The 23,434-nt window shown below is 43.8% G+C and overlaps 1 protein-coding gene across 1 annotated transcript in view; it reads right to left on the bottom strand.

The window, feature by feature from the left end:
• Ctnnbl1 (catenin beta like 1) overlaps positions 1-21,237 on the bottom strand; it is a 159,594-nt gene extending 138,357 nt beyond the window's left edge. Inside the window, exon 1 of the mRNA XM_076849081.1 lies at positions 21,013-21,237. Within this exon, the coding sequence (XP_076705196.1) occupies positions 21,013-21,042 (30 nt within the window). The 5' untranslated portion in view covers positions 21,043-21,237. The remainder of the gene's footprint in view (positions 1-21,012) is intronic.
• Positions 21,238-23,434: the final 2,197 nt, after the last annotated feature.

Below are 23,434 nucleotides of genomic sequence, written 5' to 3'. Positions count from 1 at the left end.
CCAATGGGGATGGGATTGTGGCTCAAGGGGCAAAGCGCTCACCTTCCATGCGTGGGACATTGGGTTCAATCCTCAGCATCACATGAAAATAAAATAAAGGTATTGTGTCACCTACAACTAAAAATATACGAAGAAGGAGAAGGAGAAGGAGAAGCAGCAGCAGCAGAAGCAGAAATTTCTATCCAAAAAAGGGCAGAAGGGACAGGACTAAGGGACAGGTGAGTATGACTCAACCCTAGGGGCACATCCCACAAAGAAGACCCCTTGCTGTCGGAGCTAGACCCCACCCAAGCCACATGGAATGCAGTGGTTGGTCAGAATCCGAGGCATCAGGACTGGAAGAGTGTGGTTATTCATTGTGGCTCCTCACAAATAGTAATAGTAAAAAAAAAATTACATGGGAACAATAATGACCAAATTCAGAATAAAAACTGCTTCTGGGGTGGGCAGGCAGAGAGAAAATATGTTCAGGAGGGGTTTACAATGAAGTGGAATTACAGAACATAGGAGACTTTTAATATTCTATTCATTAGAAAAAGATTTGAAATAAATTTGGCAAAATGGTATGGTTTTACACAGAGTTGAGGAGAAAAGACAGGGGAACCACCAGAATCTAGCAGAGGATGCCACAGAAGAGTCATGCCCAACAGCCTGAGGTCCTTTGATAGTGTTACTGAATAAGGTTAAGGGCCCATAATATCTATAGGGTCCCTGAAGATCAACAAGATCTTTTACAAAGTTATTCAAGTCAACAGTTGGAAAGCTGTAGCTGCATAGTAGCTCAGACAGGCAGGTCCATAACTGGTGGAACCAAACGTGCAATGATCTTTAAATTCAAAATAGCAGACATATAAAAGTACCTTCCAGGTGAATGTGACTCAAAAACAGTTCATTCAGAGTTGAGAATTTTCGTAAATCTCAAATTCAATGAGACAACAGGATGACCAGCTTTGTTTAAAGAAAAAAAAAAAAAAGCTAATACTATTAAGATTGCACTTTTAGACATCCACCAAAGTCATAGTCCCACAACACTGAGTAGGCTCCAGCACCTTAAAAGAGGCATTACATGTTGGGCATGGTGGCACACACCTGTAATCCCAGTTCCTCAAAATATAATTATACAAAGGGCTGGAGATGTAGCTCAGTGGTATGAAAAAGGGTTGGGGGGCATTACAAAATAGAAAATGCCTGAGCAGGGCAGGTCTAGAAACCTGCAGGATAAACCAGGAAGGGATCCAAAGAAGATTTGGGGCAGGACCCAGGAGTCCCACTCAGTTATATAACGGATGCCTAGTACTGAGGTCTAGGTACATAGTGCTACTAAGAAAGGTAGAACACCTTCCTTCCCCTCATCCCAGCTAGAGAAACCCTACCCAGCCTGGAACCCCAACTAGAACATCAACTCCTTGGAGAGTTCCCCAAGGACTCCAGAAGGATTTCTGCGCTTTCTTGGCAGTGAATTAGATCTTTATTAGTATACAACGTGTGCATTAATAAATGTCCACCTCCTCTAGTAAACCAGGAACTAAATCCTCAAGGATAGGAACTCTGGCATCTGACTCTTGCTGCAGATAAACAGTATCTCACTGCGCCGTGCTCCCTTAACTGTTGGCACATACACACCACTAGAGTGAACAAGAACACAGGAGGCTCCCCCTTCACTGCAAGGGTCCCAAGAGAGCCTGAGTTATGTGTCATGGGCCACTCCAGCTGGACTCTCTAGACTTCTAAGATTCTGACATTCTGTTTCTGAGCCTTAACCCAACTTAAATGAAAATTAATCTTTTCTTTTTCAAAATGATAATAACCACCGCTTTTTTAAATTTAAAAAGTAATTTTTTTATCCATTGTATTGATAAGGTTTCAAAGTTGTTAAAAAAATACCAACCATGAACAAATAAATGTAGGAATCAAAAAATATTTGTCTACAGATTATATTTTATGTCAAATATAATAAAATACTTGCTAACGTTTTCTAGGGTTATAAAATTTAAAAAGTAAGATAATCCCACTTGATCAATAACCTGTGGAGAACACAATGGGGGACAGAGAAAGGAGCCACCCGCATCGCGCTCCCAGGGCACACTTACTACACACCTACAGAGCTCCAGGCTGGAGAACAAAGCTTTAAAAATAGCAGAGACACACAGAGTCCTCCTGTCCTCGAGGACCTTTCCATCTGATGAGAAACAACATAGAAAAGTGAATGGAGGGGGGCTGGGGATGTGGCTCAAGCGGTAGCGCGCTCCCCTAGCATGGGTGTGGCCCGGGTTCGATCCTCAGCACCACATACAGACAAAGATGTTGTGTCCGCCAAAAAACTAAAATGTAAATAAAATATTAAAAAAAAAAAAAAAAGTGAATGGAGGGACACCAAACCTTTTGGTTAGTACTGTGGCTGAAGTATGTGCAGGAAGCAATGAGTCCATGGCAGGGACATCTACACCCAACTGGAACCAGTATAATTAATTCAATGGGAGAAGACAGCCGTCGACGGGCCAGCCAGGAATCATGATTATTAGCAAGGTTCACAGTTCTTCAGTGGTTAACAGTGACTCCAGACAGAACTTAGCCGTTTTGCACCTACGTATTTAATCACTTTGTACCATCCAGTCAATATTTTACATTATAGCTTATTTTTCTAATGGTGGCTCCAAGTGATAATCGGAAGGTAACACAGTAATGCTCAGGTGCAGACATTCACTGTTAGCCTGACCCCACCACTTACAGGTGAACAGACTGAAAGAGGTGAAAAGACTTGAGCCTGAAGCCAAAATGGGCCTGAAACCTCTCTCCCCCCTCAGCCCACACAGGCTCCATCCAGACCCCTTTCCTTGTCACCACCTCAGAAACTCTCTTAAAGGCATACTTGCACCATCTCTGCCTGCTGCCATCATCTTTTAGCCAACATTAAAATCCTTCTGCTGCTTTTCTGCCCAAACAGGTGACCTCTTTCTGCAGTTACTCCTTGCTTGCTGGCATTTTGATACCCAGGAGAACTTAGTGTCATTCATCCACAGGGGGATTTCATTTCATAACCTGCCTCCAGATCATTTGTGGAAGCCCCACATGGAGCCCCAGGTTACCTACTATTAACACCACTCAGTTCAGAACTTTTCAACATTAAAAAACAAATTAATATGGGATTGCTACTTTAAATTACTTAGTTTTAAACCAAGGCTAAGACACAACAAATTCACCTTACTTTTAAGGATAACACAGACCCGATACTGTATAAGAATCTGAGTGTGATACACATTTAGCACAAAGTGGTTCTACCAGTTACATAACACACCTGTTACATACAATCACGCCAGAGAGGCCTCCAGCCAGTGGGATATTGCCTCTAGCAATGGGTGATTTCATTAAGACTAAAGTGGGGCAAGGAGACCTCTAATTACTTTATCTATAAGGTGCCTCTGAGTTCAATGCCAAGACTCAAAATTGCACTTTTCTTTCAAGCAGGAGTTATTGGGAGGAAGGGTATACTACCAGAAAGACAGAACAAGAGAGAAGTAAAGATGTTTGAGAAAAAGAGCAGGTAGAATGAATGATCTAGGCCTGGGTGAGTGCAAACCAGGTCATGAGTGAGAAACCAACCACTTTTTTCATTTATAAATAAGTCTCTTCATCGTTTAAGGGTTTTGACCCAGTTTTGGTCTCGAGAATCTAGGATCTTAGCTATTACTGTTAACTTCTTTTAAACCTTAGAACTTACCCACATAACGCTGTTAACACAATAGCTGCCACATTTATTTCAAGAAGGATAGAACTCAGATGGAACTTTACCCTGAATATCTTGTTAAGAAAGAATATTTTTCAACGTTATGGGTGATACTGTGGAGTCTGAAAACATAACACGACTATATAATAGACTCTCCAGTACCTGAGTGCTGATTTACCTACCTCTCTCAGCCTGAATGAAGTACCTGGTGTTATGGCCTCAATACATGCCTGCTGATGAGTCCATCACAGACAATGAAAAGAGATGGTTTCGTGCCTGCTTTTGTCTCAGATGTACTTTATTTTCTTCAACTCAAAGGTTTTACCATTTCTAGAAGCTATACAAACTACAGAGTTAGCAAAATACCTCCATTCCCAATAAAGACAATGATGGTGAATGAATTATTCTTACATAAGACAATTCAGTGTCAGAAATGCTTCTTCCACTAGAAAACAGTAGAGAACCCTGTCTGCTGACCATGTGGAAGATGATCCGAAGAAATTCTCTGGTAGCCCTAAGCACCTACAAATTCCCCATACAAGCCCTATCCCCACCCCTGCACAACTCTCTCTCAGGGAGGCTATATAAAATCAATTTCAAAGTGATTTTAAACTAATAACTTGCTCACTTTGAGAACATTTTAAATTACTCAATTTCCTGGCAGGGGCATCCAGTGAATCAAATAGGCAAAATGGGCAAGAAGAATTCTACCAAGGGTAAGATAAATAGGTAAGCAATGTCTTATGCACACACAAAAAATATACATATAATGGAATAAAAGAATTGTTTTGAACCATCACCACCACCCCACCAAGTTTTCTTTGCAGCTTAGCAGGCTTAGAGTACCAAATTTGAAACTGGCTGCCTTTAGAAAAAAGTAACTAAATAGTGCAAAGCAAATATGTGGGGCATGATGCAGAAAGTTTACATGCTACTTACTATAGCTTCACTTCATGAAAAAGGAACGTGAAACTTCAAAGCAAGTTTCCTCTGTGGGTGAATCTCCAGTCAGTTACAGCCGACTCAGAGCGAGCCATCAAGGCAAGCTACCCATTAGCTGTCAATTTAGAATGACTTCAGAAAGCCAGCCCCAGAGCTCCCCTGATATCTTTTCAACAACCTCTTAATCTTGTTTATAACACCTGTGTTAAGGCAGCCTGACATCAATTCTACTCACTTGTCTCAGACTGAAATTACTTAGAAACTTGAGAATTCCAGTAAACATACCAAAAAGCACAGAGACACAACTGCCTGAAACACCTGTACACAAGGGAATCAGGCCACCGCTTCCAAACCAGATGCACCTGTAAACCAGGCTGGACCTTAAAGGCAAAGTCAGACACAAATCTCAACAACAGGAGGCATTAATGTCACAGAATTGTGGGATTTAAAGAGCCCATAAAGAATTCCTCCTGAAGCTTCCTCGCCAAGTGACTACCCAAACCACACCTGGTTACTGCTAACTGTGCCTGCTCTGCCCCAGAAACTTAACATTTCATTTTCTTTTTAATCTTTCACAACCCTTCTAGGTAGGCAATACCATTCCCCATTTCTAAAGCAAGGAAGACAAGGTGCAAGAGACTCGTTTAGCAAATCGCCAAAGGTCAGAGAGCTGGGACATGGTAGGTGGATTCAACCAGGGACAGGCAGCCTAAGTTGACAACATCATGCTACCAACACGTGGCTGGGAAATCAGCCTGTCCCTCTGGTTTCTGTGCTTACTACAGATCTGCTGTCTGACTCTTAACACCTGAGTAAACTGTTTAGAGGCTCCAGTATGTTTTAGAAGCCCACATGTGTCTTCAGCCTATACAAAACACAAAACACGTAAGAAACTGATGCTAAAATTAGTCCCATTAAAAGGGAAACATGCAGTGAGAAGAGAAGGAACTCTGGTGACAAGTCACCTACCAAGCCACCTGGGTTTGTTGTTAGTAGTGCTGACCTTGAACAAATGACCAGTTTCAACCTTAGTTTCATCCTTGGAAAAAATCTTTCAGTGTTGAGGGATAATATGTGGAAGTGCCTAACCTGAAAAAAGTACTCCATAAGAGTTTAAAAAAAAAAGAAAAGAAAAATATATATATCAAAATGGAAATGGATATGCCAGACCCAGCCAACACAAAATAAAAACTAATCTTGTTCTGTATGATCTCTTATTTTTTTGCCTTCATGGCTGGGTGAAGAGAAAACAGCAATTACAGCCCACAGTAGACTTACAGTAAATCTCTGGCAAATAAATGAAGCAATCGATCTTTTGCTTTAGGGTCAGAGAGAAATCCAGTCTTTAAAAGAAATGCCAATCAACTCTTGGGTTACTACAGGAACAGAACTGGGCTTTTATGAAGATCATCCAATGTTTTCAAGGTAACTTTCACCCAACCCAAGCGAGTTTCCTAGGACGAGGGCCATGATCCTTCACAAATACAACTTAATCTACTCTCCGTCCAGAAAAAAAGAGGCAAAGAAAAGAGGGCAACTGGGGAGATGCTAAACTGCAACAAAGAAAGATAAGTAGAAGGGACCAAATTCAGTCACCAAATCAATACACTGTTTCACTCACTCACCACCGCGACCTTTCTGCAATCAAGAGACATCTATTGAGCATTCACTCTGCAGGCAGAGATCTGGTCACTGCCCTTGAGGAACTCACACTCCTACGAGAAGGCACACAACCATCAAGTCCAGTAGAGAACAGTATTCATGGTATACGGAAGCACGTTCACGCAAGGCCAAATGATGGGACCATTCTGCCACATTCTACTCCAAGCTCCCCTTTTTTTTGGGGGGGGGGGTACTAGGGCTTGAACTCAGGGGCACTTGACCACTGAGCCACATCCCCAGCCCTATTTTGCATTTTATTTAGAGACAGGGTTTCACTGAGTTGTTAGTGCCTTTTGCTGAGGCTGGCTTTGAACTCTGTATCCTCCTGACTCAGCCTCCGGAGCCACTGGGATTACAGGTGTGTGCCATTAAACCTGGCTTCCCTCTTCTTCTTTTTAAACTGCCTTCACATATCAGAGCCCTCATCTAGGAAGCAGATTCCACCATCTACTTCCTGGGTGCCTTTGGACACAGTATTAAACCTCTGTGTGCTTCCTTTGCTCGCCTGCAAAATAAGAACAAAAATGCTGACTGAGCATTTTGAGCCCAGGGTGCTCAGACTGAATGCCTTTGCTCATCCAATGTTTTCAGGGTAAGTTTTCACTCAACCCAGGCAAGTTTTTAACGATGAGATAGGATAAAATATGTAAATCAAACAGCACAGAGCACAGCTCTGAGTGGGCTTCAATACCTAGAAGTCCAGGTCTTTATTTTGATCTCTTGGCTGGGGGCCTTCTGCGCTCCTCTGAGCTGCTCATTATCTGCTTCAGTTCAGGAATACACCGTCCCTATAGTGACCCTTTCTTCCCTAAACACAAAGATGGTCTACCCACTGGAGGGCAGGCCTGGCACACCTACCCCACGACATGATCCTGTTGGACTCGGAGTTGTGCTCTGAGAAAATCCGCACTCACTGCTCTGGGCCATCCCAAAGTTCACGTGGTCTGAGGTGCCTCTGCCTCGCACAAGGTGAAGCAGGAATAAAAATTGCTTTTTTAATTAAAATCAGACTTCCTCAGCCTCCAGCTGACAATCACAACTAACACGTGGAGTCCAACATCAGACAGCTAGCTGGTCTCCATCCTGCTCTGAGGGTGCCTTTAAGCACTCTGAGGAGGGAGGGGGAAACTTACTAATTTAAACAAAATGTTTAATCTTCTAATTATGGGACAGGCTCCAAGAGGACGGAAAGCGATTTGCAATCTTCATTATGGAATCCCCACGCGACCACTGGCACAAGTTGTGTCAGCCAGAGGCAGATGTCATCTCTCTTTCCCCACCGAGCCTTCTGTGTCCTTGCAAGGTCTGTGAGAGTGAAGAAGTCTGGCAAAAATAAGTAGGAGAATCAGGATCTCTGTCTCCCCTAGTTCATTATGCTGAGGGAGGAGTGAGGCTCCCCAGAGAAGCCAGGGAGATGATATTCAGGAACTTCACACTGGCAGGCTAAGCAGCCTGAGGCCCTTTGGAACTCTGAAGTCTTATAGAAAACGCCCAGCTCAGGTGGTGCTTAGGCGATTCTTTTCATTTACTGAACAGTTCTGTCATCGGCGCTTGGAGATGCGTGGAGAATTAGGGTGGTGCCCACCAATGGCACCTCTGGTCAGAAGGAAATCTGTTCCTGTGCAGATACGCTTGTATCCTTGCTAATTTGTGTTATCGCCGCCCTTTCAGATCTCTCCGTGCTAACTCAGGAGGAAGAGTCCCTGCCAACCAATTCTGACGAGTCTGACGGCAGAACTCCCACTGGAAAACCAGTGGAACAGCAAAGGCAGGCAATTATGTCCTTTCATTAGGGACTGTTCTTTTTAAGTTCGCTTTTTAAAATTTTGAAAACAAAAAGTAGCCATTCCTGGACACCACTCACTGCAGTCACTTACACAACTGGCAGAAATGGAAATGTGCCCCCAAGCCAAATGAGAAAGATGTGCTGGAAGTAACCAGAACTGGCTGTGCCCCCTTAATTACCCACTGTAAAGTAAAACCAGACACAGAGAGGAGAGCCGCAGCAGATCTGGGCAAAACGCGATATTTAATCATAAGTCCAGGCCATCTGCAACTGTTTTGCAAAAGCACATAAAGTTTACAGGATTCCAAAGCTTCTGATGAGTCACCAGGTGCCGAGGGTCAGCTGCATTGTCCTGGGGTCCACCAGGGGCTCTGCCTTCACTCTCTCCAGGCCAGGGTACTCCACACAGGGCACCATGCCCATATTTCCTGCGCCAAGCCTGGCATTAGGAGAGAGCTGCTTCTTGATTAAGCCAGAACAGATTAAATGTTTAGAACTGGGAGATTCTGAAAACAACCCAGGCGGGAAAGCAATTATCCCAGGGCGAGTACAGCTTCCCGGCAGCCCCCTGCAAAGGGGAGCGTCACACCCCTTTACAGTAAAGCTGGCCAGGCTGCCCCCCTGCGTCCAGCCTCCATGTCAGAGACATGCTGATCTCTTGAAACATAAACCAAGTGGTGTCACTCCACAGCTTAAACTCCCTAAGAGCTTCCCACAATACTGCTAAGAAGTCCCAAAACGTCAGGGTCTCCCTCCTCCCTCAGCTCACCTCTCCACACTCATCTCAATGGTCCCGTCTTCACTCGCCAAGCTCTGACCATCTAACCCAGATGTGACAAGCCAGTTCCCACCTGAGGGCCTCTGTGGCTCTCCCCTCAGCCTGCACTGCTATTCCCACAGCCCTTCACAGGGTCTGTAGTCCTCAGCTCACAGGCCTCCTCCTCAGAGAGGCCTTCTGGAACTATCTGAAGTAAATAACAGTAAAAGCTCCCCATCACGGTTACGGTCCTCCCGTTTTTCCTTCATATTGCATTTGAAATTATCTTTTTATCTGGTATGTGTTGGCTTGTTTAGGAGCTCTTATTTGCATTTGTTTTTCTCATTTATTGTCTATTTTGGATATAAGTTCCATCAAGACAGGGACTCCTACAGCTGTCTTGCACATGACTCTAGTCCCAGTGTCTAGGATAATACCTTACATTTAGTAGGCATTTAATAAATACGCGTGGATTGATTAAAGAATGAAAGGTTCAACATGGATCACTAATCCAAATGGAATTTACTAACCACCCCCCAAGTCTGGATTGGCTCACAGCCTGACTGCAAGCATATGCCACAGGGCCTACCAACAACGGTAAACAACATGCTCTTTCTTTGCCAACCCCTGGTAAATGACTAGGCAAAACCCGATGGCAAAGAGACAAAAACCAAGGTGGAGAACGGCAGACTGTCCTTGCTGCAGAACTGAAAAATCTGCTGGTCTCTGGGGTAGGGTTTTGCCCTTCCACAAAGAGTCACACGGGCTGGGCCCAAAACTTGGGTCATGGAAGGTCCAGCAAGGACAGGATACACCACAGGAGACAGTTCCAGGTCCTGCCACCCAGAGTCCCCAGTCATGGCAAGTCAGAAGTTGGGAGCCAGTGAGCACATGTACATACCAAGTCTAAAAGACACTGGTGCGTGCGTGAGTGTGTGTGTGTGTGTGTGTGTGTATGTGTGTGTGTGTGTTGGGAGGGCAGGGGAAAAGGAAAGGTAAGATATGAGAGGGAGCGTGCCAAAAAGGTACTGGGGAAAAGCAAAATGAGGTCAAGAACAAGGACACAGGGTCTCAGATGGCTGCTATAAGCTAGACTTCATGGGCCAGTAGGTGTGTGAATTTGGTTAAAAGGACGGTTAAAAGACAAAATCAAGACATCGGACAGGCAAACACACCCTCTAAGAAGATAAGCAGCCATGAAAGAAAGGGGCATTCCACAGAAGGACGGGGTCAGCCCTATTTGGGATGCTGATTCTCTTGACCAGAGGCCAACAGTAATTGCTAAGATGTTCTCCGGTCCCCAAGATGGCTGTGTGGGCAATGAGATGCTAGAGAAAAAGCTCTACAGAAAATAAAAACAAACCGTGCTGGGATTTCTAGTATCTGACAGACTTCTGAGTGTAGGAGAAGAGCTCCAAGAATATGCATGCCTCATTCACCCCACAACCTCAACTTCCATGACACCATTAGAGCAAGGCCGAAGAAGGCCTGAGGGTCAGAGAGAATTCCATCAAAGAAACAACACAAGGAGGGTCAGCTGACACCAGGGAGAAGAATAAAAAGTGCTAAGGTGGGTACAAGAACTCAAAATCCCTAACCTTCTACCACGCAGGGGTAAGAGCTTTCAAAAGGTCAGCAGAAAACCTGGACACCGCGTGCACCACGATGATGATTCTGAGACACAGTGAGGCCTACGGAAAAGGCCAGAACACCTGTGTTTTAGAAGGACTGGTATTAAAAAATGCTGGGAAACACAGGAGGCATGACCATGGACAAGCACTGCTCTGAATCCCACTGTACCAGGCACCTGGGGTCCTGAGGCAATGACTTTCCCCGTCTGGCCTCTGGCTTTCCCTCTGTAAGAAGAGGCTAGACCATCTTGGGTTCCTCCTTGTTCCACACTTTCCCCTCACTTACTGACCTCAGCTCTCTAAAAAATCTGTTTATGAAGACCACCACATTTTCCAAAGACTCCAAATAAAAGAGAAGTTAGCACAATTCAATACAACTTACAACACCTTTAAAAAGAAACCTGATTATGGTTTCTTCCCATGACAACCCCCAACTAATCGATGGTAATATCTTTCTCTGGTCCTTTATTGCTGAGCTTCAGCACTCTGTTGATTCTGCGGCTCTGCCACCTTCCCAGCCCAACCAAGTCACCCCTGCCAGAGCCCCCACACCAGGTTTCAGCTCACTCTGTAATTATGCAACCTTGAAATGCTCAAAAAGTTTCCCCTTCCATTAATTTGAGAAGCTAATAGCTGTTAGAACGGAAGCGTCAGTGTTCAGAGAGGCTAGCAGAAGATAAGGTGACAAAACCAAAAGCAGCAAAGAAAATAGCGTTCCAACAGTATACACCAGCAGAACTGATGTATGCTAATGTTGAAATCCATCCAAAGTCCAAAAAGAAATTTTAAACTCAGATGCTCTTGACTGAGAAGGAGCTCAAGTAATGTAATGTAATCAACCTTCAATTTTATGCATTAACAGCATGAGCACATGAATAATGCCAAACAAACTGTTCAATAATCAATCATACCCACTTTTGGAATAAAGTCAAATATATCCAGACAGAAGCATCAAGACACTCTGCTTGGTTTTAAATCCTTCTCAGTTCAGTCAGTGACTCTGGACGTTGCTGAGTAGTTGGATGAAGAGAAGCCCAAAGAGCCAAGGTAAAGGTAATGTGTTCACAGCAACTGATAATCCCACAGGAAGTAAGAGATGGAAATGCACTGCGGGAATTTCTCTAGATCTTACTTTGAACTCCAGGATGAAGATAACCCAGTTTCTATTTACCAACCCACAAAGGAGCACGCTTTGAGATCAGACACTTCTGAAACTATGGAAAAGGAAATGGCTTTGAACAATTCAGCAGAAATACTGAAGAACCAAATGGCTGACCTTGGAGGAGGTAAGAGAAGTATCAGAATTCCTGCTACACCTTCTCCTAATTCCAATTTCTCTACCACAGACAAGATTCAGATCAAAACCAACTACTTCCCTCAGGATGATTAGGAGGGAACAAAAAAAAAGAGAGAGGGAGAGAGAGAGATGAAGAAAGGAGTAATTTGTAAATGAGATTCCTGCATAGATGAGAGGAAAACTGAGGTTTCTTAGTAATGTGAAAGAGACCTGGGGAAAAGAATGACTTTGTTGATAACATAATTCTTGATATCAATGACTGCTAACTGTGGCAGAATGGGACTGTGCTTTAACCTATTGAGAACATTCTACACTGTGGCATGTGTGGGTGACAAACTGTTCTCATTTCATTTTATTGCATTCTAAACCTTAATCTCCAAGGGACCAAAGACCTTGAGAATACTGAGACAGCTTTGTGGAATTCAAGACAAACCTCCCCCCCCTCACTCTGTAGTATGTTTGTTTAGAATGATTTCAATGATAAGAATAACTAACATTCACTGGGCACTTACTATGTATCAGGCACTATACTACCCATACTGTCTCATTTAATCCTCTTTTTAAAAAAATAAAATAAAATGATAAAGTGGAGACTTTTTTAAAAAGGCAGTGGACTAGAGATAGACACTTTTATACATTCTCCATTTCAAAGATGAAAACCAGGTCTTAAGAGGTTAATTAACTGACCCAAGGTCACACAGCTAGCAAGCAGCAGGGCTGGGATTCAAACACAGGCTGTCTGACCCAGAATTTGTATTCATCTATTACGCTAAACATTAAAAGACCCCTAACAGGCAGTCAGAATGGCACCTGCTTTGAATTCTTTTCTCCAACAGTGCTGACAGCTATTTTGAACTACCCACATTCTCTAATGTAGTCATTTTTATCTAGGAAACTTCCCTATTGGATTAAAACTTATAAATTAAATCTTCCATTTAAACAATGACACCTAATGAGAGATCCCAGAAATCCCACTATGCTGTCTTCCTCCAAAATTAGGGAGGCTGCTCAATAAAACCTGTCTTCAAGGAGGTGGAAGTAGGTGGGCCTGAAGTCTGACCAGAGAAGCTATTTGTTCTCTGTTAACCTGTAGAGGAAGCAGACCCACACCCTCAAGCCCGTAGAGGGACACATGATAAAAAGCAAGACCTCCCAGAGGCTACCTATTTTACAAGCCTTGAGAGTGTCAACTATATCTGTGGGGGCCAGAATAGAACAGGAGGGGCAGATTTCTTCCCTATGAAGTTTCTTCTAACTGCCTGCTCCCCAGGGGAGCTGCTCAGCCCTCATATCGCCTGCATACCAGCCCTGACACTCCATACATGGATTGCAAATCTTGGGACCACCTGTTAGATGACAAGAACAATGACATACTTCTTTGCATATCCAGAATGAGAGTTGGTCACTGTTAGGGTCTGTAAACAAGTCAAGATGGGACCTGGCATTTTGCCAGGGGGAGTGGTTTGTAAAGTAACCCAGCGAGCCATTAAGTGTGGAGATTCCTTATTGGTTGACTGCTGTATCTATTTTATGTTAATTAAGATAAGCTGTGTGGAATGTATAAATACCTCTGTTGTCCTACAATAAACGTCTCCCATTCCAGCTCCCACTCCTGCTGTATCAATGTAACAAGTTGTTCGTCACCCCCCGCTTGAAATGCTCAGGTCCCTCCCACCCCCCACTACTTTGCTGCAGTCCGACTGTGGCAGAGGTCACAGTTGTGTCCTAACACCTTGGGTCCTGAGTCAAAAGCCGGCCTTCTGAGTGTGGGCTTGGACAATTCATAAGAAACAGACACTTGCCTTTCATCTTTAAGCCCTTTGGTCTCTAAGCCTTCTCCGAAGTCTGCAAAGCAGCAACACCCTGACTAACTACAAAGCTGACCATGGGGGTGGGAGGAAGCAGAGTAAGTGATACCAGAACATCTGGCCAGAATGTTCAGGAGATGCATGAGACGTAAGTCAGGGTCAGGGGGCGGGGAGTTGTCTACATAAAGGGGCCCAAAGGAAAAGATGAGGTCTTCCAAGATGGAGAACAGGGCTACACAGTCAAAATCTAGTAGAGTCAAGAATAGCAAAATCCACGAAAATCTTTGGCAAAAGAGGGCATTCTATAAAATAACTGGCAAGTATACTTCAAAAATGAAAGACAAAGAAAAGACTGAGAAGGAACAATGACAATTAACTGTGAAGCAGGCTCCTTGGGAGGATCCTCAAATACAAGATGGAGCCTTAGTGGAAAAGCAGGTGACGTCTGAATTAAGCCTGCAGTTTAGTCTCTGGTGTTATGTGAATGCTTCCTTTTTGATCATTATACTATATAAAATATTAGGTTTAGGGGAAGCTGGAGGAGTTGTACACGGAAACTCTACCATGTTTATAAACTTACTCTAAGTTTAAAATTAATTCAAAACAAAAAGCTTTAAAACACAATCTATTTGTGGCAAGAGTAGAAAGACCGGATGAGAAACAAGAGGAAAGCAGCTCAGAACCGGGTTGGATCAAACTTTCCTGAAGACTGCAGGAAAACCAGGGCACCTGTGGCAGCAAGCAAACTGGGCACCCAGAAACGCCTCAGGAAAGGGGAGGCAGCCGGCACACCTGAGGGCCCACCTGGGGGCACACCTGGGGGCACACCTGGGGGCACACCTGGGGGCCCACCTGGGGGCCCACCTGAGGGCATACCTGAAGGCACGCAGTGGCTCCATCCTTAGGCAGCCATTTATTGGACATCAGCTACAGAGGAAGCTGCTGCAAGGGGCTGTCCCTGCCTCGAAGGTTAGGGAGGCACATAGACATGTGTTTTGTGTCAAAAAAAGTGTGCCAGAGGAAAGACAGAGCTTGAGAAGGTTGTAGAGGGAAGACATATAATTAAGAGAAAAAAAATCACTTGAGACAAAATCGAAAACACCCGGAAATGGGAGTTATCAGTGAGAACAGCTCTTTATCTGTTATTTATAGTCACACTACTAACAAAAGAACTTCAAAAAGCACTAAACTGTCATACAAAAAGGAGCCTAGCTCATGATGCTATAAAATGACATCAGGATTAAAATAATATTCTTAGGGTTATAAGGTAAGATGAGACCACCAGGGAATGACAGCTATATCGGAGCACAGGCACTCAGACTTACAATAGTGTGCCTAACACCACACCACAAAACCCAACAGCAAAACTCACAAACTACAGCCACTGCCTTAAAAGAAAGAGGCAGATAACAAGAAATACAAATGATAAACGCACACAAGAAAAAAAAATGCATGTTAAAGTGACCTTGAACTAACACTTTATAAACCTGCTAGATTAATGGGGAAAAAATAAATTATGACAACTAGTCCTATATCAAGATTGCAGTAAAATTGAAACACACACTGCTGGTAACACTGCAAACTGATGAAGGAGTGATTCCGTATGAGCACCAGGTATTGCTTAACACCAGCAGCTGAGGAGACCCCTTCATCTCTGCACACCCCCCCAGACAATGCCCCGCCACCACCAGGCTTTTGCTCTTACCCCAGAGTCAACGACTCTCCCTAGCCTCCTCTGTCAGCCCCAGAATGCCTAGTCCCTCATCAAGCCTGGGATTCCAATGCCATCATCTCCCTTTCCTTCAATGAACAACCAAATCCATGCTCAGAGACACAATCCCTCCCCAGGCACAAGCACTCCTTCCTCCCACCGCGTTCCCACAGTGCTGCCATTCATACACCGAGCTGCTTAAATGGCTTTCTCACTCCTCAAATTATGAGTTCTTTAAGGCCCAGGATCATGTGTTAATAATTTTGATACATGCAATACTTCACACTAACAGATGGGCGGGGGAATGCCACATGAACAAAGAAGTTCACCACAATATTATCTCCAAGAACAAAAACGTGGAAACCACGTAAATGTCCAATTATAGAGAAATAATTTAGGTAAAAATGGTCTATCGCTCAAACAATAAGTATGCAAACGTTAAAAATAACGTGAAGGCTATGTGGAAACACAGAAGATATTTCTGGCAATGTTAAGTTAAAAACAGAACACAAACAGTCTGCATGCAATGGTTACAGTCAAGCAAAATACTTAGAGGCTGTAGAAATATCCACAATGTTGACTGGATTAGGGTGGCAGTTTTCCTCTTCTCAAATATTTTAATACTGTTCTTGTCAGTTTATTATCATTAAAATTTTTTATTTCAAAAGAAAGAAATAAGAGTGGGAGAGGAACAAGATTAGAAATTCCTATAAGCCCATTCAGTCCAAGGAGATGCTATGCTATTACTGACAGGGGGCAAGAGGAGTGGGTGTCTGCAATATTGCCAAAAGTGGGGTCCCTGACCCCAATCTGCCTCAAAGAGAAAACCTCTCATGACACAAAGCAAGTCATTCCCACTGAGCCAAGCTACACTAAATGTGAATTCTTTATTGCAAAACTTCGGAGGTAAGAACTTTTCCCAGACATCTGTGGAATTAGTATTAATGAGAGTGCCCTGGAGTTCAGAGCTGCGCCTATGCAGCAGAAACTTCTCCGCCAAGCAACTGCTGGGCACACTTCTTGATGAGATGTCTGAGCCCGAAGGCATCAAAAAAGTACATTTCCATATTGGGAACATAACGGTTTCCTCTTTAAGACTTTTTCCAGCACCTCCTGTCCACATTGTAATTCTCCTGTCTTCTCAAATGAATAGTTAACATATGTCAAGGATATAAGGCACACCTCGTGTCTAACTCTATTACTAGAAGAACCAATCTCAGCAGAAAATTGGAATCTTCCCACCAAGTTGCTCCAAAAATGAAATTTAGTAAGCACACACACAAAAAGTTAAATAGCTTTAAAAAACATTTCTTGACATTTTATGATATATGTTATGTGTGTGTGTGTATACGTGTGTGTGTGTGTGTGTGTGTGTGTGTGTGTGTGTGTTTTCTCACCTTAGTCCCCGAATTTTAGGAAAGGAAAGACCCGGATATCTTAGAGCCCAAACTCTTAATTTTGCAAGTGATAAGAAAAATGATGTACAGAGAAGGGAAGTGACTTGATAACCAGATAAGTAATGATAAAGGCAGGATTAAAACCCAAATCTCCCAGATTTTCAGCCCCAATTTCTTCTACTTCATCAAGTTTTTTTTATCCCTTGAAATCTCTGGAGCCCTTAGTCAAAATAATTAGTACCACAGAACTTTAAAGCTAGAAGGAGCCTCAGAGAGCATCTTACTTAATCCCCTCATTAGGCATATGAGGAAATTGAGGCCCAGAAAGATTAAGAGATTTGCTCACGATATCTTGAATGGCAGGGGAAAGGCATAATTTAAGCTGAAAAATCTGCAAACCAATGCCCAGGAGAAGAAAAGGATGTCTTGGCTGGAGAAAAACTTAAAAGGAATGTATTTTATTCTGCACCAGAGGATCTCAAAGTATAGGCCTTGGACCAGCAGCTTTAACATCATGTGGGATCTAGTTAGAAAGGCAAAATCTAAGTTCCCACAGGGGACTTACTAAGTCAAACTCTGGGGGTTGGCACGTTCAAATTAGACAGCTTCAGTCCCTTATGTTGCAAGAAGTAAACTTCAGTAGCCAGACTGAGTTTACTTGTAAATGATAACTACAATCAACAGCACTGAAGATTTACACATTCTTGGGGCTAGGAATGTGGCTCTGTGGTAGGGTACTTGCCTAGCAGGGGTTCAATCCCCAGCATCACCAAAAACAAAAGATCCACGCATTCTTCTATATGTGTACTATGTACATCAAATTTAAAAGTTTGTTAAATCTGAAAACAAAAGGGAAAACTCGCTTGGGTGGTCAGGGGGCTTCAGTTCTGACTCTGCTCCTTCCTGGCTGTCCTCCCAAGCTTAACCTTCCTTATCTACAAAGCAGGCATGCCCCCTGCTTCCCAGGGCATGTTGAGAATCAAAGGTGACAACTTATCTGAAAGCAGCTGGCACACAGGAGACAGGCAGTATAGTACAATGGTCAGGAGCTCCAGCTACAGAATAAGACTGAGTACTCTGGCCTAGCACTATCTGGCTAGCTACCTTCAGGTGGCACTTCCTTTGAACAACAGAGATTAAAAGCAGTTCCTTCCTCATAGGTTTGCTATGAGAATTTAGAGATGATGCAGGTAAGCCATCTGTCGTTCGTGTCTATAGAAAGTGTTGTTTCCAAAAAGTTCACATTCATAAATTCATCTGGTCTCTATGACTTTCCACAAGGGCATGAGTCCATCTGGTTGGTGTGGACTAGATTCCAGACCGCACCATCCTTTACAAACAGAAGTGGACACAGACCATACTAGAGGGGAAACTGCATGAATAGCGCATGTAGGGAATGAAGCAGGCTGGAAAGAAGACCAAGGGTCCAGTTTCTAATCAGCCACAATCCTGGCCTATAACCAAGTCCCTTATCATAGTGGGGTTCACTTTTTATCTGTAAACAAGTGACTTGATGAAGAAATCTGTATCACTTCTCAGATAAACTTCAAATTTATCGTGAGCCACATAGAAGCCCAACCATGGGCTGCCATCTGCCTATATCTCCAACTTCCTCACCTCCCCTTCCCTGCTGAATCACCAGGCTCCAGCCACAGGGCTCCTCTCACAGCTGCACCAGCTTCTACCTAGAGCCAGTGCCTGTTCTCGTGTTCCCTCTGCCTCTTTCACGTGACTGGCTCCTTCTCAACCTTCAGTCTGTCGATGTCCATTCCTCAGGCTCCTTTCCTGACCACATTATCTAAATAGGTCCTGTCCCCCTCTCTCAGGGGTTGCTTTCTACAACAGTGCTGTCCAAAAGAAATATAACAAAAGCCGCCAACTGAATTTACTTTAAATTTTCCAGTAGTTGCATTTAAAGGTTTTTAAAAAGGTAACATTAACTTTAATTTCTTTAACTCAATATATCGTAAGTATTATTTCACCATGTAACCAATATAAAAAGTAAGATTTTATTTTCATACTAAATATGTGAAATCCGTGTGTACTTTATGCATATACCAGAGTTCGATTCAGACCAGCCACACTTCAGGTGTTCAACAGTCAGATGTGCCTAGTAGCCACCATACCAAATCACAGTTTTCTGGCAGACTCTTGGATATTTCCTTCATAGCACATTTCATGTTTGCTTATTTATTATCTGTGACTTCCCCATCAGACTTTACTTTCAAATAAAAGCAAGAGCCTTATCTGTTTCATTTAATGTTTGTTTTTGTCAGGGTTTTTTTGCTGCTGTGACTAAAGGACCTGACTAGCACAAATACAGAGGAGGAAGAGTTTATTTGAGGGTTCACAGTTTCAGAGGTCTTAGTCCATAGAAGGCTGAACATCATGGCAAGAGAGTGTGGCAGGGGGAAACAACTCTCATATCATGGTCATCAAGAAGCAGAGAGAGACTCCACTCACCAGACAGAAATATATACCCAAAGCCACGCCTTAATTCCCACCTCCCCCAGCCACACCCCACCACTTCAGTTGACAGTTAATCCCTATCAGGAGATTAAATCACTGATTGGGTTGAGACTTTGACAATCCAATCATGTCTCCTCTGAACCTTCTTGCATTGTCTCACATGAATTCTGGGGGACACCACAGCTAAACCATAACAAAGTTGTATACTCAGTGAACATAGCACTTTGCACACAGTATGTGTTCTAGAATATTTGTACACAAACAAATGAACCTCTTCTAACAATAACATTCTGTGAATGAGTCCATGGACTAGCCTTTCCACAATTCCCAAACAAGCACACAATCACTTATTCCTTTCTTGTTTCAACATCAGTTACACTCGTAAAAAGAAAAAGATCTTGGCCTTTTACCTCCACACTGCTTATAGGTTTTTTTCCCCTGGATGTCTGTAGTCTCCAGGGTTATATATATATATATATATATATATTTTTTTTTCACAAGGGAGTGGCACAAAAATCATTGCTAATGTTTACTGAATGTTTACTCCTTCATAAGCATTGGTCTAACCATTTTACATTTCTCAGTGGCTTCTCAACAGCTCTTCAAGGTAGGTACCCTCACTGCCCCATCTACAATGAGGAAACCAAGGCACAGACCTTAGTTCAAGGTTACAGCAGCAAGTTTGTAGCAAAACAAGATGGCAAGCAACCTGGGGCTCCAGACTCAGGGTCCTTAACCATCTACTTTTGACTTCAGAGCTATCCAGTAAAAAACATGAGGCCAACTATCCATGATTTCACACACTAAAATTTATCATTTTCTAGTAGATACATTTTTTAAAAGTCAACAGAAACAACTAAGATTGGCATTAAATGTATTTCGTTTCACCCATTAACTAAAATGATCATTGAGTCAAATGATCAATGCAGCTGATGTGATCATGATCACATAATCAATACAAAAAGATTTTTTTCACAGTAAGTCTTCAAAATCCAGTGTGCTTTTACAATTACAGTATTTCTCAAGTCAGACAGTCACAGTTCACACGTTGCAGTGCCATGTTTAACTACTGACCACCAGACTGGACAGCCCAGCCCTAATGCCTCTTACAAGCAGCCTCTTCAGATAAACACAAAAGAGGGGGGAAACAGTGGGGCTGACAGCCAGGACAGCTGAGCTCCATCCTAGCTCTTACAGGACTGAGTGGCTTTAACCAAGTCTTTTTACCCTCTGGGCCACCTTTTCCCCACAAGTTCCTTGAGCTAGGGGGGCAGGAAGATTCCCAGGGACCCTTCCCACGCCAGAATTCTAAACATCTCCCAACAAACGCAGCTAACAAGGGCACATGCTTTAAAATCACCTTTCGCATCCCCCACTTCGTTTGGTCCTCAACCCTACTGCCTCCACTTTATAGATGCAAAAACTGAGGCTCAGAGAGGGGGCAATCACTTGTCCAAAAATCACCCAGGCAGGGAAGTCCAAGCAAAATCAGGGCTCTCTCTCCCACCACCACTCCCCTCAAGCTCAATGCGGAGTCCAGGGTGGGTGCAGATGACTGTGAACCTAGCAAAGTCTGGGGCTTCCGAGGAGCTGAGGGAAGCAGGCCTGAGAGTGGGATGAGAAAAGGAGAAGGGGCTCAGGCCCAGAGAAAAAAAGAACCCAAAAGGCCCAGGAGGTCTTCCAGGGTGAAGAGAAATGAGAGGCTGGAACCCCAGGTGGCATGCAAGTGAGGGGCCCAGGAATGAAAGGAGGTGAACTGAAGGGACTCTGGCCCTGGGACCCCTGCCCGGGTGAGGGTAACCCCCTCGGTACTCCCTGCCCCTCCTACCTGGTAGCTCAGAAGTTCGCCCACGTCCATGGCTCCTGGCCCAGTCAACGCCGGTTACAAGAGTTCCCTCCACTCACAACCAAAGCGCGGGCCGCTCAGCAGCTGCTCCAGCCACACTGCCGTGAAGTAGCAAGAGAGGTGCCTCAGAGCCAATGGGGTAAAAGCGCTCGAGACCGTCGAGTCGGCCACACTGCGGTAAAAGACAGTGCTACCGTAAAGCGCGCTGCATTTGTGACCGTACTTCTTCCGCCTACAGCCTTTAAAAGTGGGCGGAGACTAGGAGGGGCGAGACGGAGCGGGAGAAAGGACTGAAAGGATAGCAGATTTATTGCGCGCCTCTCTGTGCAGAGCGGAGTGCCGGTTCACTTGCGCTTCGTTTCACAAATAAGGAAACTGAGACTCAGAACCGTACGGCACCCGAACTGAGATGTGCAACAAATGTAAATAAAATATACTCTGGATTTCTAAAGCTTATACTGATTATATGTTAAAATAATGCATTGGATATATTGAATCAAATAAAATATATTATAAAATCAATTTCACCTGTTCTCTTTACTGTTTTGCCTTTTACCCTTGGAATGTGCTTGGACATGTGGATGTCATTTGTGGTCCCCATGATAACTTCACTGAACCGTGCTTGCTTAGAAAATGACTTGTCCGAGGTCTGAGTTTCTACTCAGCTATGCAAGGCCCAGTGGGAACTGGATGAACTTGTGTCTTCCCAAGCTATGTAAAAAGGTTTTCTGGAGGAGAAAGTTGCCCATGGTTGGAAGAGACGCAAAGAGTGCATCTGATCTTCTGGGACATAAGTGAGGAACATCTTTAAAAGTCATTCTGCCATTATCATTCATATGTAAATCACTTTCCCCATCCTATCTCAACTGTCTCCAATTATACAGAAATTCTTTATACTCCTCAATGCCAAATCCTCTCCTCCAAGTAAGGAACCTCTTTCCTCATTAGTCTCAAGCCTGGCACCCCTCCACGGCTTACAGATCTCAGTCTGTAATTTTTTACTTGCCTTCTCATTTACTGACAGCCTCATTAACTGGATGGCAAGCCCAACAAAAGCAGGGGTTATGTAAATCATGTTGACAGCTATATCCCCAAAGCATAGTATAGTGCCTGGAAGGGAGACATTTTCACAATGGACTTTGTGGGCCAGGGAAAGGACAACAAATTTTATGCTAACAGCATTTGGAAGCTGTTGAAATGTTTTAACCAGGGAAGTTCTGTGATCTGGTTCATGCTTTTCAAAGATGACCTAGGTGATCTACTTTGAACTCAGTCTATTTGGGTATCTTTTCCCCTCCTACTTAATATGAATGTAGATTCTGCATCATTCTGAGAGGCAGGACACAGTAATGTGAGAGTGTAACTTTTAGACAGAGACCAGCTTGGATAGACAGGTTTGCAAAAACTCCTGGCTACATTTTTAGGACATTTGCATGTGAGCTGGTTGACTTCAGCCTGAAACCAGTCATGATGGGAGGATGTCTGTTGGAATAAACAGGGATTGTCACTATTTTCACTCTTCCAGAGACCTAGTTGTTCAACACCTACCGGCACACCCCTGGTTTGGGTGCTAGTCAAAGTTCTAGACATCTAGGTATTTGCCCTCAGGTAAGTTACTTCCTATCTCCCTAAATTGCAGTTTCCTCATCTGTAAAGTGACTCATTCATTCAGTATATATTGAGAGCTTATTCAATGCTAGGCACAATTCTGAGTTCTGAGAATACAGCAGCTTATAAAACAAAGTTCCTGCCTTCTTGGAGTCTACATTCTCGCCGCGGAGAAAAACCTCATAGAGAAAATATTGTTCCGAGTCTCATTTTAAAGATGGGGAAACAGTAGTGAGCAATCTCATCATGCATGCCTGATTTTCTGGTCTCAAAGTGAGGATTCAACTGCATCTATCTCAGAGGTCTCCTGAGATGCTGCGTTCAAAGCACTAAGCACAGTGCCTAGGACTTTGGAAAAGTGCTCTGTCCATGTTGATGGGACACACAGACGAGTGGGATGGGGCGAGAGAGATGGGGGCGAGGATGAGAGCATTCCTCAATCCCTTTCCTTCAGGTGTTCAGTCTGCGTGTCTTAAACACAGAATCAAAGGCAGAATCCTGTGAGACGCAGGCTTGCTGAATGGGACGAGGGACAGCCAGAGCCGGTGCCATTTGAACTGGAGTTTAAAGATGAGAGGAGTCCCCAAGAGGGCGTGGTGGCAGACATGGAGGCCCCGCCGAGAGGAACAGCATGAGCAAAGACATGGAAGTTGGACCATCTCCTGAAGAAGGAACGGGAGCACGTGGTCAGGAAACAGTGGCTGGGGAAGCTCAGGGACAGGCTTAGCAGATTCTAACAGTGAATGTTTCCATATAAACATGTCCCACGCAGTACCTAAGAGCATACTCAAGACTG

This window comes from Callospermophilus lateralis, chromosome 3, assembly GCF_048772815.1.
Source record: "Callospermophilus lateralis isolate mCalLat2 chromosome 3, mCalLat2.hap1, whole genome shotgun sequence".
Lineage (NCBI taxonomy): Eukaryota > Metazoa > Chordata > Mammalia > Rodentia > Sciuridae > Callospermophilus > Callospermophilus lateralis.
The sequence above is the reverse complement of the archived record's forward strand: the minus strand, read 5'-3'. Positions and strand labels throughout refer to the sequence as shown.